Here is a 14,809-nt window from a genome sequence, read left to right as displayed (position 1 = left end):
AAAAAAAAGCTGAAGAAAAACAAGGTTACTATGTAACAGAGTTTGCCTCTGTGTTTTTTTTTCACTTTCAAGACTATAAAATCAGCTGTCCTGATGCATCTCGATGATCCAGGTAGAAAAAAAAACATCCAGAGGACCAGCTCAACGTTATTTTTATTTATTCTTTGGTTCATAAAAACAGCACAGTGTAATCATACAAACTTGTATAGACAGGATGTTGCTCTTTGTATCTGAACAGCTGAACCTGCCTACGACTAGGCAGGGCTTATAAGAGGAAGCTATTTGAGTCCTGTTTTCTTTCACTCTACTTTCATTTGTGAGCGGCACCTCATAGGACGGGTTGTATTGACTTGTTTCTGGAGACAAAATGAATGGAACCAAGTGTGCTAAACCGAATAAGGAAATATATGAACATACAATTCTGCCTACTCTTTACAGCTTGGTATTTATTGTTGGACTGGTAGCCAATGGATTGGGATTGAAGTCTTTGTGGCACAACTGGAAGAAACTTGGAAATATTAATATTTTTGTTCTAAACCTTGGACTTGCAGACATTTTGTATCTGCTCACACTTCCCTTTCTGATAGTGTACTACCTTAAAGGGAGTAAATGGATCTTTGGAGACGTCTTCTGCAAAGTAACAAGGTTCTGCTTCAACCTGAACTTATACTGCAGCATCGGGTTCCTCACATGCATAAGTGTGTACAGGTACCTGGGAATCGTCCATCCAATGAGAGCCATGGGGAGATTAACAGCGACTCACTCTGTGGTGATCTCAGTCATTGTCTGGATTCTGGTGAGTGCTCAGAGTCTTCCAGACATGTTCTACCCCAAAACATTTAATAAAAGAAAATGTTTTGACACCACCTCTAACAACCATATGAAGAGTTATCTGGACTATACCATTATACGGACATTCTTTGGATTTTGCGTCCCGTTCCTAATCACCATTGGCAGCTACGGACATGTGACTATCATTGTCTGCCGCTCAAATACGATTGAAAAGGACCTGAAACGAAGGAGCTTGAAGCTATTGGCTACTTTGATACTTCTTTTCTCACTGTGCTACATGCCCTACCATATCTTCAAGAACCTCAGCCTGTATTCCAGAGTTCTGATTCATCAGGGTAAATGCCCCGCGTGGGATTCGATATCCTTCATAGGACATCAGGCAAGCCGTGGTCTTGTGAGCCTGAACAGCGTTCTCAACCCGCTGGTTTACCTCCACGTAAATGAGGATATGGGAACTCAGTCCAGGCAGCTGATGCAGCGAGGTCGACAGATGTTCAGTCCTTTGTTTCAGTCTAAATCCCAGTCTGTGCCTGTACCACAGACAGAGCAAGACATTTGACCGTTTACTTTTTCATTCGACATTATGATTGTTGGTTTTTTGTATTCTTTTCCCCATCACATGCAGATGCCAGGAATGTAATAAAAATCAAGTCAGGCCTGTTACAGTAATCATGAATTAGACATTAATCAGTTATTAAAAGCAGCTAAACAATTGAACTCATTGACCAGATTATTGTTTTTATAAGTCTTTGCTGATCTGTATTGCATATTTATTAAATCCTGAAAAAGAACATTGAAAATCACCTTTGAATGAACATAATTAATATGACAATAATGTTTATCATGCCTTTATGCAATCTTACACTTTTACTTTCTTCATTTTGAAAATCTTAGTTTCTGATTAATGTTCAGAGCATGAACCGCTGCATTAAAACAACTCCGAGCTGAAAATGTCAGATCTCTTTATTTACCTGGACGGCTGAACTGTCATTGGCTGCAGCAGAAGTTGCAACACACACCAGTATTTCCATTAAATCACATCAGAATTTATTCAGTTATGTGGTGAATAGCGTAATTGAACAGAGAATGCAAGTTAAAGCATTGCCACGTGTTACCAAGAGTATCTGCAGAGTATACAGAAGTGAGAGCTTTGCAAGCACATGTGTTTTACATGATAAAGCAGTAGCAGAAAAGCATTTAAGCCAATGGAACCCCCCACTAGCAGCTTGGCAGAAGTAAAACTGCCTTTCATCATCTCACACAAATAGTATGAGTTTTATTTTCGTGACTCATAAGCCTGAACAGCATTTTGTTAGAAAGGTGGTATGCATCAGGAAACCGTTTCAATTAAAGCAAGTCATTTCCATCAGGAAACAAGCTGTGACCAACATTTTATTTGAACAGGACCAGCTTCCATTTCTGAAAGCGATAATAAAAGGCAAAACTAATGCAGATGCAACCAGTATCGTTAATGTTATTATTGGTATTACTTTATTATTGACAAAAGTAGGTCCTTAAAAACAGAAAAATGCGTAAATAAATAAAAAATACATAAAAATATGTCACAAGTTTACAAAAAGGCTGAAACTTGAATGGTCCCATAATGTTTTATTTTTCTTACTGCCATGAATAGTAGGTTTTAAATGGTTTTGACACATATTTAGGAATTTAACTTAAAGGGAGTGGTTGCCTAGCGGTTAGAGGATTGTGCGTGCGTCCTGGAGAGGCTGCGAGGGTCTGGGTTTGAATGTCACAGACTGCAACTCCTGGTCCCTAAGCAAGTCCCTCAGCTCCATGATGCTCCCCAGGTGCTGCACAGTGGCATCCCACTGCTCCATAAGGAATGGGTTAAATGCAGAGGACGGATATCATTTGAAATGTACTTTGCAATGACAAATAATGATAATTAAAGTAAACAGATAGCATGCGATAGCATACTGGGAGACGTCCTAAATGTGAGCTGCTGTTGCTGCTGCTTCAACTCGGCCTTCAACACATCTTCCTGCAGAGAGCGCAGCCATCCCCCCCCTTCCCTCGAGCAAAATTAGCAACAGCTGTAGAAGCAGAACCTACTTCAAAGTGACTGTGGCTTGATGGGTTGAGTAGTCATCTTGCAACCTTGTCACATCTCAATGTGCCATTGGGCAAAGCACTTAACCCCAAGTTGCCCACTGAGCTGCATATCATATAGATGTGTGTGTGTGAGTGAGAGCCATTGGGTGAATGTGGCTCTAGTGTACAGCACTTTGAGTGGTCAGTATGACTTGAAAAGCGCTATAGAAGTTTACTCAATTTACTTGTTATTTTCTCATCAGAGTTGTACAATCTAAATATAAGACATATTGTGTTTTTTTAATGGGCCCCATGTCATCTGATAAGGCCAACAACTTTAGTTCTTCCTGTCACCAAGTTGTGCCATTAAAGAATTTGCATTTGATTAAAAACAGAGCTCTGGGGCTGGCAACAGTTTTCTGCGCTAACCTCAAACAGAACAGAAACAGACTCATGTGCCACTCTTTCACAACAGCATTTATTCTGAGCCTACATTGCGCCAGGGACAGAAAATCAGTTTCATTAACTCAAATCATCAACTCAAACAACATTTAGAAATATATAAGAGGTGTTAAGTCATCAAATAATAACAAATAAGTAAACTTACTTAGAAAAAAAAACATATATCAGTTAGTTCAGCCCCAATGTGTCACGGTGCAGAAAACACTTCTGTCCCATATGAAATTCTTATTTATTAATTTTTTATTTATTTAATTTATTTTTTAATTAGGACAATACACATTCATCAACATGTTAGCTTAAAGCATCAATGGAAATATGCCAGAATTAGCACAACAGCTAATTTGCATCCGCTGTCCTAAGGCAGGTAAGAACAGTGGACATTAAGCAAGACACTACGGGAGAGAACAGAGTGGACACAAACAGATAAGATGACAATAACATAAAATCCCAATAAAAGTAGGTTAACAGATCTGATCACCAACCAACAGTACTGTGCATGTTTTTTTAGTTTTTCATCGACTGTGTCTGATTTTGTTTTTATTATGTTCTAAAGATTTTTACTCAAGAAAAGATACATCTGTCTTTTTCATGGTTGTTTTCCCCCTAGTTTTGCTAAGGCATTAAAAGTGGTTGCAGCTATGTTGCAGAATCTCAAGTGCTTGTGGTCAGCCTCTGATTGTTACAGCAGCCTGATTTGTGGGCTGCAGTAGAGCAAAATTTACAAAATCTGAGATAAGAATCAGAACAGAGTTATAGATGAGAGTTTGTTTGTGGTAAAACTGGTGTATGTTTAGAAACCAGGTACAGATGTGTCGGGAAGCTAAAACTGTCTGTCCTCCCAATACAATCTATTAGAATCATTAAAAGAACTCAAAATTATTATTTATTCAGTAAAGTTTCAATTGTAATTAGAACCTAGTCCAGTCTGGGTGCATGGAAGACAAACAAGCTTGTACACTACTACCTTGTTTGCTATTTTTTGTTCAGCATAAACAGAAGTACTTCCGTGTTGTTGTTTTTTTAGGGAAATTTGATAACTGCACATATTAGACTTGTTCTATTTTGAATAAAGCCTGGTGCATATAAATGCAAATTATGATCGGATTAATTGATTGTATGTCCAGATAAACAGTACATTCTGATTATTTTTAGTTTTTTAATCCGGATATATTTGAATCTGATTGTGAAATTTTGTGCATGCAAACATAGCTATTAATGCTATTAAACATAGCTCAAAGTTTTGCTTCTCCATTTATGCAGAAGAGACTTGAGCCAGGATAACTGCGTGGTCTGGAGTATTGACCCAAAATCATGCCCGCCAACAGGGGGGGACAAACGGGTCAGTTGACCCGGGCCCAGAAGTGTCGCGCTCGTGCGCTGACTGCAGCAGCTGTGTCACGGCACTCTGCTGCTCCCCCTCCCCTCTGGTACATGGAGCGCCAGCCAATCAGCACGCAGGCTCAGCCTGGTCCGCCCACTCAACTGTCTCTCACAAACAACCGCGCTGCTGCTCATCAGACTCGTAAAGAGACCGCAGGAGCGGAAAAACATGAAGAGGGACAGAAGCGCCGTTTGGCTCTATTTTATAAAATCAAGCTGTATGTTTTGTAAAAAGCGGGTTAAATTCAATGGAAACACAAAAAATGTATATAAGCACGTGAAAAAACATGAGCAAGAAAACATGGAGTGACAGAAACGGAGAGAGGAGGCGAAACTTCTCTCATTGCCCCGACAGACCCAGACCCACAGACTGACGTCACTGACTGAGGCGTTTCAGTCCTCCCGAGAACAACCAGGTAGATTAGAGTGGTCATCTTCAGCAGCAGTTCATGTTAAATTTCAAAGTAGATATTATCTATCATATGTTACTGGAGCCCACACATAAAATGTAATTAAGACCTTGAAAGAACCCAGTATATATTTCCTATTAAAAAGTGTTATTTAATATAAGATAACATTAGCAAATCCTTTATTTATCCCACGACGGGGAAATTTATAGGATTAAAGCAACAAGCATGTGCACACAACACAGACAAAATTACATAATGATTGAAAGATATAAGAGGTGGATTAGGAAAAGAACACTGAACATAACATTATTATTATTATTATTATTATTATTATTATTTGTCAGGGTTCCCTGTGTATCTGTGCCCTATTCTGCTCTGCAGGTGGTTCTAGCTGGCGAGGGGCGTGGCCCACACCTGCGACTCATTTGGAGCGGCTTCTTAAGCAGAGCACCGACAGATGGAAGACGCCAGAATGTTAAACCAGTCGTGGTATGACGTGGCCTCCAACTAGCTCTGAAACACTAGCGTGTAACCTTTGCCTCTCGATTTTTGACTAATCTTGGATCTTCTCTTTTGTCACAGTTTTTGTGCTTGGAAACACTTACCTCTTGACGCTCTGTCCGAAGAATCACGCCCGCAGCATCACAAGGCTCAGATCTTGCTCTGGTCGACTCCCCCCTTGCTCCCTGGATATTACCCAGCCGGGCTTGTGGTTCCCCTCCCGGATGCTGCTGGTTCCTCCCTTCATTCAAGCTAATCCATCTGTCACCCCGCTCAGCCGAAGCTCGCTCTGGGTCCCTCGCCAGTTCCACCTGCTGCCCTCCAGCCGCTAGCCACTACACCAACAGGGGGTAGGATCACAGGGTCCTCTTGCCGCTACTTCCCCCCGGTCAGGTCCGCCCAGCTGAGTGGTAAGCTGCGCAGGTTCTTGTATTTCCTTGGTTCGTTCAATCGTAGTCATTTTTCTTTCCTTTCCCACAGTACCTCCCGCTCGACGCTCAGACCTCTCCTTCGGCGTCTCGTCGTTGTATCCCAGCGGTTGATTCCTTCAATAAAACATCTTAAAACTTGTGCCTGGCCTCCCGCTCGTATCCGCATGTGGGCAAAACAATTGAAAACCATGACATTATTATTATTATTATTATTATTATTATTATTATTATTATTATTATTATTATTATTGTAATAATAAAATAAAAATCACAAAACCCGAAAGGTCAACAGTTTTATGATACATCAAGCTCAGGGACTGGCTAATATACAGCAGGTATAAAAAGGTCACATTTTGGCTGTTCTCTTATGAAGTAAAGATCCACTAGTGCACTAAATTCAATAGATGGGTTGAAAATACCCAGGATAAAATACAGAGATTTCCAGGGCATGAAGTATAAAGTTAAGTTGACTTTTTTGGTGTGTGTGTGTGTGTGTGTGTGTGTGTGTGTGTGTGTGTGTGTGTGTGTGTGTGTGTGTGTGTGTGTGTGTGTGTGTGTGTGTGTATGGCGGTGGCAGGTGTGGGGGCCCAAAAAGCCTGCGTTGTCCCGTGTCCTAGCAAAGATGTCAGCTGGCCTGCCCAAAATACTCAGCGAACACACAAAATGAAACTGTTGGGCGCGCTAGTGGCGCAGCATGTAGCGCGACCCATGTACAGAGGCCTTAGTCCTCGACGCGGTTGACCTGAGTTCGAATCCGACCCGCGGTCCTTTGCCGAATGTCTCTCCCCCTCTTCTACCCCCTTCCTGTCAGCCTACTTTTGGAAAAAGCGAGCCACTAGAGCCGCAAAAAAAAAAAAAATCCCCCAAAAAATGAAACTGTTAACAGTCTTTATTTAGAACCAAGGTAAATGGCAGGTCAGGACACTGGTTTGCAGGAACCATGCAGATCTGGAGCAGAGAGACATGGTCAGAGGCAGAACGAAAAAATCTTATTAGTTTTTTGGATTGACCAATCTGTCGAGGTGAATCTAAAAAAAAACATCTAAACTCTGAGATGGTATGTGAGCTGCAGGTTCAGTTCCTGTTTTTGGTCATACGCACAAGCTTGGCAGACAAAGAGGAGTCAGATAAATGGTGAGGGCCAGAAACCATTAAATCAGTCACTGTAGTAAAATCATGGCTGTAGTAAAATGTTTCCTATTTTATTATAGTTAGACCAGTTAGGTGGCTTGATTGAAACATAACATTGATGCAATAGTGTAAAATTGCAGAAGCAAACGAGTACCAGAATTTGTTTCTCTTACATTTCCTGTAATGGGTTTATTAACAGACTACAAAGTAAATAATTGTCTAATATAGATTTGATTTAAATGTTTTGGCTATGTTGTTTGTCTGATGACATTTCTGGATTTTTAGTTGCCAGAAATGGCAGACGTCTTCTTTAATTTGGGCCCCGTCAAACCAGTCCAAATGTCTCCTGTGTTTTTCAGCTTTTAAAGTGATTGTTAATTAAAAATCTGTAGGGTTGTTTTCCACCAATTTGTCTTAAGTGGTTTATGACATAATATTTTCTGATGGTGTCTGTCTGTCATTAAATAACCAGAATGAATCACTTAAGCAACAAGATTGATTTATATCATTGTCATCTTGATCCTTTCTTGACTGTTAGCATACAGACCTTTTAAAGTTATCTGATGCACAACAAGTTTAAAGTAAGTGTGTCTGTCTGTCTGTCTGTCTGCCTGTCTAAGATACTGATACGTCTCTAACTGATATAACTGCACAGAAATTGTGCATTGTGTACGCAGAGGCAGACCGTTGATCGTTGGATCTAAAACACTCCAGACACTTCTTGGTCTACAACATCCTGCTAAACGCTGATGACATTAGTCTTAGTAACCACAAGCACATCTACAGACTGAACAGAACAGACAAGATGGTATCTGGTCAAAAAACCACCTATACAGTACTGCTCTCAATTGTTGCTCTCAGTTAGAGTATTTTTCCACCTCTTCTTAGTTTCTTAAATACACATTTAAAACAGGTTTTATTATGTCTGTTCTCTGATCAGCAGGCCTGAGCAATGAAAGCCTTTCATGTTTCTCTTGTGAGAAGATGTGTTGATTGATCCTTTGTCCGTTAGACTTTTTCTCTGAAACCAGAAGAACTTTGTGCCTCAGAGGTTAGTATTTATTTATCCCCAACATTTCTAACAAACTATAGGTTCTCTTTGACCTTTTGGTACAATTTGAAACTGCAGTAAAGTTTTTCCCTTTTTGGATACTTGCAGTCTTTAGGGGTTTCCAAGCACATCACATCAAGAAAGAGTTAATTAAAGATTAACTGCCCATCAACTACAAAACACACAATATTGTTGAAACACCACAGAGAGAAAAACTTTTTCTCCTCTGGAACATTATTCATCTTATTCCTTCTACTAATATAAATGGACAATTTTGCTTGTCTTACCAAATAATTCAACAATTTCCACTTAATAGCGTCTTTTTTTTCACCACCTCATCTCATCATTGCTTCTTATTAGTAATAGGAGTTTTTTTTTCCTGGACATGCTCGAACCAAATGGCCAACTTCTCCACAAGATTTGCTTTCTCCAGTTAACCAATTGTTAATTTAAATGTACTGGCCTAATCCTGCTTAGCTCTGACGGCCAGTTTTTACCCCGGTTTAAGATTTGACAGTAAATGACAACTCATTGATCAGAGGTAAACATTGTAATATGCATATTTAATTCATTAGGAATTTCCAACGGAGACAGAAGTTTACATTACCATTTCGTTGTATTCATTATAAGCTGACCTGCTACCTCATGGTGATGCAAAAGATCTCTGTCTAACTTTTCCTAATCTGAATACATCTTTTAAAGGCTGCATCCCTCCCATGCTTGGGAGGAGGGTGATCTATTCTTAAAACAAAGAGGCTGTTCTTCTCTGCAAAAGGTCAAGCCAAATGACCTATCCCCTGCCATAAAACCCATGCATGTTATCTTACCCCCAAAGAGGGAGACAGTCAATAACCCTGCATTCCTTTAGCTCTCCCATACGAATACAACTAAGATATTTATTTTCCTCAACACCATCTTTTAGGGACCAGAGGGCAGCTTACAGCACCTATGGCGAAGGCAATCTGGGGCTGAGGGTCTTGCTCAGGTACCCATAGTGGCATTCTCTGCTCTAAAACTAGACCATCCATCCATCCATCCATCCATCCATTTTCCAAACAGCTTAATCCCTCGTGGGGTCGCGGGGGTTGCTGGTGCCTATCTCCAACATTCACTGGGCGAGAGGCGGGGTACACTCTGGACAGGTCGCCAGTCTGTCGCAGGGCAACACAGAGAGACAAACAGGACAAACAACCATTCACACCTAAGGACAATTTGGAGAAGCCAATTAACCTAACAGTCATGTTTTTGGACTGTGGGAGGAAGCCGGAGTACCCGGAGAGAACCCACGCATGCACAGGGAGAACATGCAAACTAAACAAAAACAAAAACAACTAGACCAATAAGAGTTTAATCTTTTACAGGAAATTTACTATGGATAATAGAGTTCATAAGTGGTCCTTGATGGACTGTAACGAGTTGTCAAAACTCTTTTAACAACATAGAGTTTGGTAGGATCACAAACAAGGATTAATTGGTCAAAAATAGACATACTGGAGGATTAAAGGATGCTCACTATATCTGCATTAACATCGGTATGTTTATGTCTTAGCAATGCTAGTTACTTATTAACATTTTGGTATTGGTCCCATAAGTAAAACTAGGTATTAATGACCTATGTTTATTTCCATCTCTTTTTTAATACTTTATTTTTGTCATTTTAGTAGTTTTAGAAATACACACATACATTGAACATTTAGATCCCCCTCTAACAAAAATTACAGAGCAACTGGTTTGACAGGAGCAGTTAAGTAATAATAAAAAAAGGGTAATTACGTTAATTATACAGTTGGTGTCAAGTTCTGATGAATGTTCCATTTCTTCCAATATTTATTGTATTTATAAGTGGCAAGTGTTAATGAAAAAGTCAGTCTCTCCATTGCGTGAATTTCCTCAATGTCCTTCCAGTCTGAACATGATGGTGGCTCCACATCGAGCCACTTGCAAGATAGAGCTTTCTTTGCACCTGCTAATAATATTAATAGGAGATATCAATCAGACTTCTTCAGTTCCTGGGGTAAATTACCGTTAGTAAAATTACAGCATAAACTTAAGTCCATTTTAGTATTGATTTCTTTTATCACTTCTGACCAATAGGGTGCGATCTTAGTACAGTCCCAGAAGACACATTCCCACCATTCCTCCAACACTTTGCCTTCTCAGTGTCATTACAATGTTTACTTTTAATGTTAGGTGTAACAAAAAAAACGCACAATGCATTTCCAGGAAAATTCCCTCCACAGGCCAGAACTTAACGTGTGGATCACAGAATTGCATAAATTTAACCAAATTTATGCAATTTTAGCTTCTTATTCCCATTTAACCTTAAGATATATTGTATTACATTTTCTCTCCATTTGTAGACATGAGTATAATTTGGATATTGTTTTTTGGGAGGTCTTCCGTTGCTAGAATCTAATAGGATTTTGAGTATACCGGTCTCGTCCTCCTCCAAAAATGTTATACATTTATAGTGTCTTAGCTAAAGGCATCTAAAAAAATATTTTATTTTTTTCGAGGTTACAGTTATCTTGAAGTTGTTTAAAACTTTTTAATTCACTATTGCTTGTAATCTTTTAGTAATTTGTTATACCTTTTTGTGACCACTGTGTAAATCTCTTATCCATTCTTGCAGGGAGAAAATCTCTATCATAAGCAGGCCATCTTAAAATTCGGGCAATTCTTTCAATCTTTACTTGCTTCAATATGTTATGCCATATGTTCAACGGTACTTTTAGATTTGATTTATACCCTAAGTAAGTGCCAAATGTCTTGAGTAAAGAAAGAAGATTAGGTAGGCTGACTTCCAGGTTAGTTAGCACATCGTCAGCGTAGAGACATATCTTGTGCGTTATGCCTTTAATGGCTACACCCATAATGTTCTTGTTTTCTCTGATGTTCCAGCCTGTGATAGATGCTCATTAAAAAGCACAAACAATGTGGGACTGAGGGAGCAGCCTTGGCGACAGCCCCTTCCTAATTGTATTTTATCTGATAAATCCCCATTAATCTTAATCCTGGCAGAGAGTGACTCATACAGAGACCGAAGACAACCTATAATTTGATTGTTAAACCCAAATCTTTCCAAAGCCAAATAAAGATAGTTTCAACACACTGAGTCAAACGCCTTTTCTGCATCTAAACTGACAGCTATCGAGTCCGTGCTTTTCATTCGATCTATGAGGTGAAGCGCCTGCCTCACGTTGTCATGGGTTTGCCTGTTGTGAACAAAACCGGTTTGATCTGTAATTGTCTGTAATTTCTGGGATTATAAATTCCAGCCTTTTAGCCAGTATTGTTGCAAATATTCTGTAATCAATGTTTAAAACTAATATTGGTCTGCATGAACCACATTCTGTTTTATCTTTATCTGGCTTAGGAATCACTGAGATCACTGCTCTTCTCCAAGATGGTGGTGTTTCCCCTCCAGAAAGTACATGAATCAAGCAGTCCTTAAGCAGTGAAGTGAATAATTTTCGGAAGTGTTTATACCACTCTGCTGGGTAGCCGTCCTCACCTGCCATCTTATTCCCTTTCATTTTTGAAATTGCTTTATTAATCTCCTCCTCAGTTATTTATTGTCAGCCTATTGTTTTGATCTGTTCCTATCAATGGCAAATCCAGTGAGGCAAGAAATGCTCTCACTGAGGATGTGTCTGCTGCGTCTTCGTCTATCTTGTACATTCCTTAGTGTTGGTATCGAGTTTGAAATGTTTGAACTGTGACAACCCTGCTAATACCACATCTTGAATATAAGATAAGAAATGCTTTATCATCCCACAATGGGAAATTCAGGCATGACAGTGATAAAATCACATACAGAGTTACACAGTTTATAGTAATAGAATAACAAGATAATTTAATCTAAAGTTAGTGATCTAATCTAAAGCAGCAGAGGATGAGCTTCATCAGAAATGCCAAAATTAAACAAATGCCAGTACAAACATTGCACAACCACTGATAATGTGGCAGCAATGTGGCAGCAATGTGTCATTGCGATCCTGCAAAAATCCTGTACACAATTGACAATATGAAAGAAAAAATGAAGAATATAAATCCATTTGAAGGTGCACAGTAATTGTCCCTCTGAATATAAAATGTGAATATGATGAATTGTTAAAATAATAGCTTGTTTGAAATAATAGATTTACAGTACATACTGTGTGCTTCATTACAGTATTATCAAGAACATTTAAGTAGTGATGCATGCCATGTAGTGTAAATTCTTACCGTTTCTTACAAATGAAAACAAGCTCAATTTGTTATCACTTCCTCTATTCAGGCTTTGACTTCCTGTTTTTTATCAAAATGTTAATGCAGCTTCTACAGGAAACCCAGATGATAGAAATGATAAGCAACACACTTGTTACACAGAATGCCATGACATCTAGACCATGGTAGGCATACCAGGGAAGCTTATAAAACTCGGATCGCAAGTGTGCTGCACCTCGATGCCTCATGACATACTCTATCCAGAAAACAGCGCTATCAATGGGTTTCATAGGTTTGTCATGGTGGAGTTGTGATAGTTTGATCATGTTCTGCTTGTAGGGCTTTTCTGGGTCTAAAATGGTCTTCAGAGCAATTGTCAGAGAGTCAACAGTCATCGTTGTCACATCAGCTATCTCTGCCACACCGCGGGCTGTCAGACGGATGATGTTGTCGTACTGGTCAAAGATGAGTGGAATACCTAGAACTGGTACACCATGGTAGATGGCCTCGTAGATGCCATTTGTGCCCCCATGTGTGATGAATACCTTTGCTTTAACATGGCCGAGGATGTCATTTTGAGGCAACCAATCAACCAGCATGGTGTTATTCCCTAGAGTGGGTGGTCGTTTACCAATATGTCTCCACACAACTTTCTGAGGGAGGCTGGCAAATGCTGATGCAAAGGTTTCTGACACCTCAGGCCCAAGGTCACTTAGCAGAGTGCCCAGAGTCATCACAATTACTCCATGTTCCCCAGAGCTTTGCATAAACTCCTCTAATTCTAATGGCAGAGGTTTTGAGGGTTTGCCTTGGAAGCCTCCGATGTAGATGACGTTGGGCATGGTGGGTCGAGGAAGCTCAAAGGTAAAATCGACCCGCATTAGCCAGAGATCGGCGGCTTGCACCAGAGAGAAGGTGGTTATGTTATCTCCAAGATATTTTTCACATACGGCCTGGAATGGTGGGTTAGCGACATAGTAGTGCATGTAGACCAACATGCCGTGAAAGATAATATTTTGGACTCTTTGGGAAAAATGCATTTTGTCAGAGAAATGGGAGAATACTGCAGGAATGTAGGACAGTGGAGATGGAGCAACAGCAGAATGACCTTCTCCACTGGAAATCCAGCGCACATTCAAAACCAAGGGAAGCTTAAGATAGTGTGCCAGCAGCACTCCTCCTGGAAAAGCAGGGTCTGTCAGAAAGAGATCATATCCAGTTTCATTGAGCTGCCTGAGCAGAGTCTTATTCTCAAAAATGCTGATGACCAGCTTTGCCACGTCCTTCTGGTTTTCTCCAAACAATTGAAAAAGGTTCCTGTAAAACTCAAAAAAAGCCCATAACGTGCCTTTATTGCGACGGATCTCCATAGACCTCTCAAGGAAAGAGGTCATGACATCTTGGCTCTCGATGTTTTGGGGCTGTTCCTGGGCAATCGTGATGGACGTGTAAATGGGTGAAGATTCAGAAACATACCAGCTGGTTGAGGAGCGGAACACTGTTATCTGATGTCCCCGAGAATGTAACGCTTCCAGAATTATTTTCATGTTTAGCCAGTGACTGCCGTCCACTGGGAAAACAAGCACTTTTCCACCATTACCACTGGACAGGAGAGATGCTGAAAACAGTAGGACCACCAGAGCTGGACCCATACCTGTAAAACAGACACAGAATTTCATGCTTACATTTTTTTATTCATCTTATGTATAGTTCTATGTACAATTCAAATATATCAAGAAATTTGATAAAAACAGAGGCACACACCACTTGACTCGTCATCGGGCATACCGGGCACTTGCTCGGTGGACCGGTGGTGATTTTGGGCCAGGCATTTTTTTTCTCTCTCTCCCAATTATTATGCTTAATGGTACACAAAACTGTTACATCAGCCAAATATTCATGATTAATTCTGGGCTGGACCAATTACAGCAGCCGAGGGCCGATGTACCTTACCTCCCGGGCCACTGCTGCCAATCACTCAATCAACACAGAGAGAGGAGAACATAGAACAACAGGGAGAGTGGCAAAAATTGAAAAGGAGTCCCTGAGAAAATTTAGATAAAAAGAGCAAGCCCTTCAGGCAGATAGTGGCTATGGTGGAGCATCCACTTCAGCAGCAGCATCTGAAGCAGCCGCAGATGTCGATGGCGGAGGTGTTACACCGTTTTCTGTGACCAACCAACACCAACCTGGTATAATAGGATTTAGACAATTTTGTTGATAATTATGTCCACTTAATCTGGATGGCATTAACTTGGCCTCTGGTAAAGTAAAAAATCTTGGTGTTATTTTTGACCAAGACATGTCATTTAAATCCCACATTAAACATGTTTCCAGACTTTCCTTTTTTCACCTCCAGAATATGGCCAAAATTAGAAACATTCTGTCCA

The 14,809-nt window shown here is 40.1% G+C and overlaps 2 protein-coding genes across 2 annotated transcripts in view; one reads left to right on the top strand and one right to left on the bottom strand.

The window, feature by feature from the left end:
• The first annotated feature begins 266 nt into the window (after positions 1-266).
• LOC118563384 (P2Y purinoceptor 1-like) lies at positions 267-1,743 on the top strand. Its single transcript, XM_036137861.1, has one exon. The coding sequence runs from the start codon at positions 368-370 to the stop codon at positions 1,349-1,351; it is 984 nt and encodes a 327-aa protein (XP_035993754.1). The 5' UTR covers positions 267-367; the 3' UTR covers positions 1,352-1,743.
• Positions 1,744-10,282: 8,539 nt separating this feature from the next.
• Positions 10,283-14,809, bottom strand: part of LOC105918333 (UDP-glucuronosyltransferase 2B19-like) — a 16,538-nt gene continuing 12,011 nt past the window's right edge. The window contains exon 3 of the mRNA XM_036141974.1: positions 10,283-14,073. Coding sequence (XP_035997867.1) covers positions 12,482-14,071 — 1,590 coding nt within the window. The 5' untranslated portion in view covers positions 14,072-14,073 and the 3' untranslated portion in view covers positions 10,283-12,481. The remainder of the gene's footprint in view (positions 14,074-14,809) is intronic.

Source organism: Fundulus heteroclitus, chromosome 1, assembly GCF_011125445.2.
Source record: "Fundulus heteroclitus isolate FHET01 chromosome 1, MU-UCD_Fhet_4.1, whole genome shotgun sequence".
NCBI lineage: Eukaryota > Metazoa > Chordata > Actinopteri > Cyprinodontiformes > Fundulidae > Fundulus > Fundulus heteroclitus.
The sequence above is the reverse complement of the archived record's forward strand: the minus strand, read 5'-3'. Positions and strand labels throughout refer to the sequence as shown.

Excerpts from the sequence above, each read along its gene's own strand:
- LOC118563384 (XM_036137861.1), top strand. The coding sequence starts at position 368 with ATGAATGGAACCAAGTGTGCTAAACCGAATAAGGAAATATATGAACAT.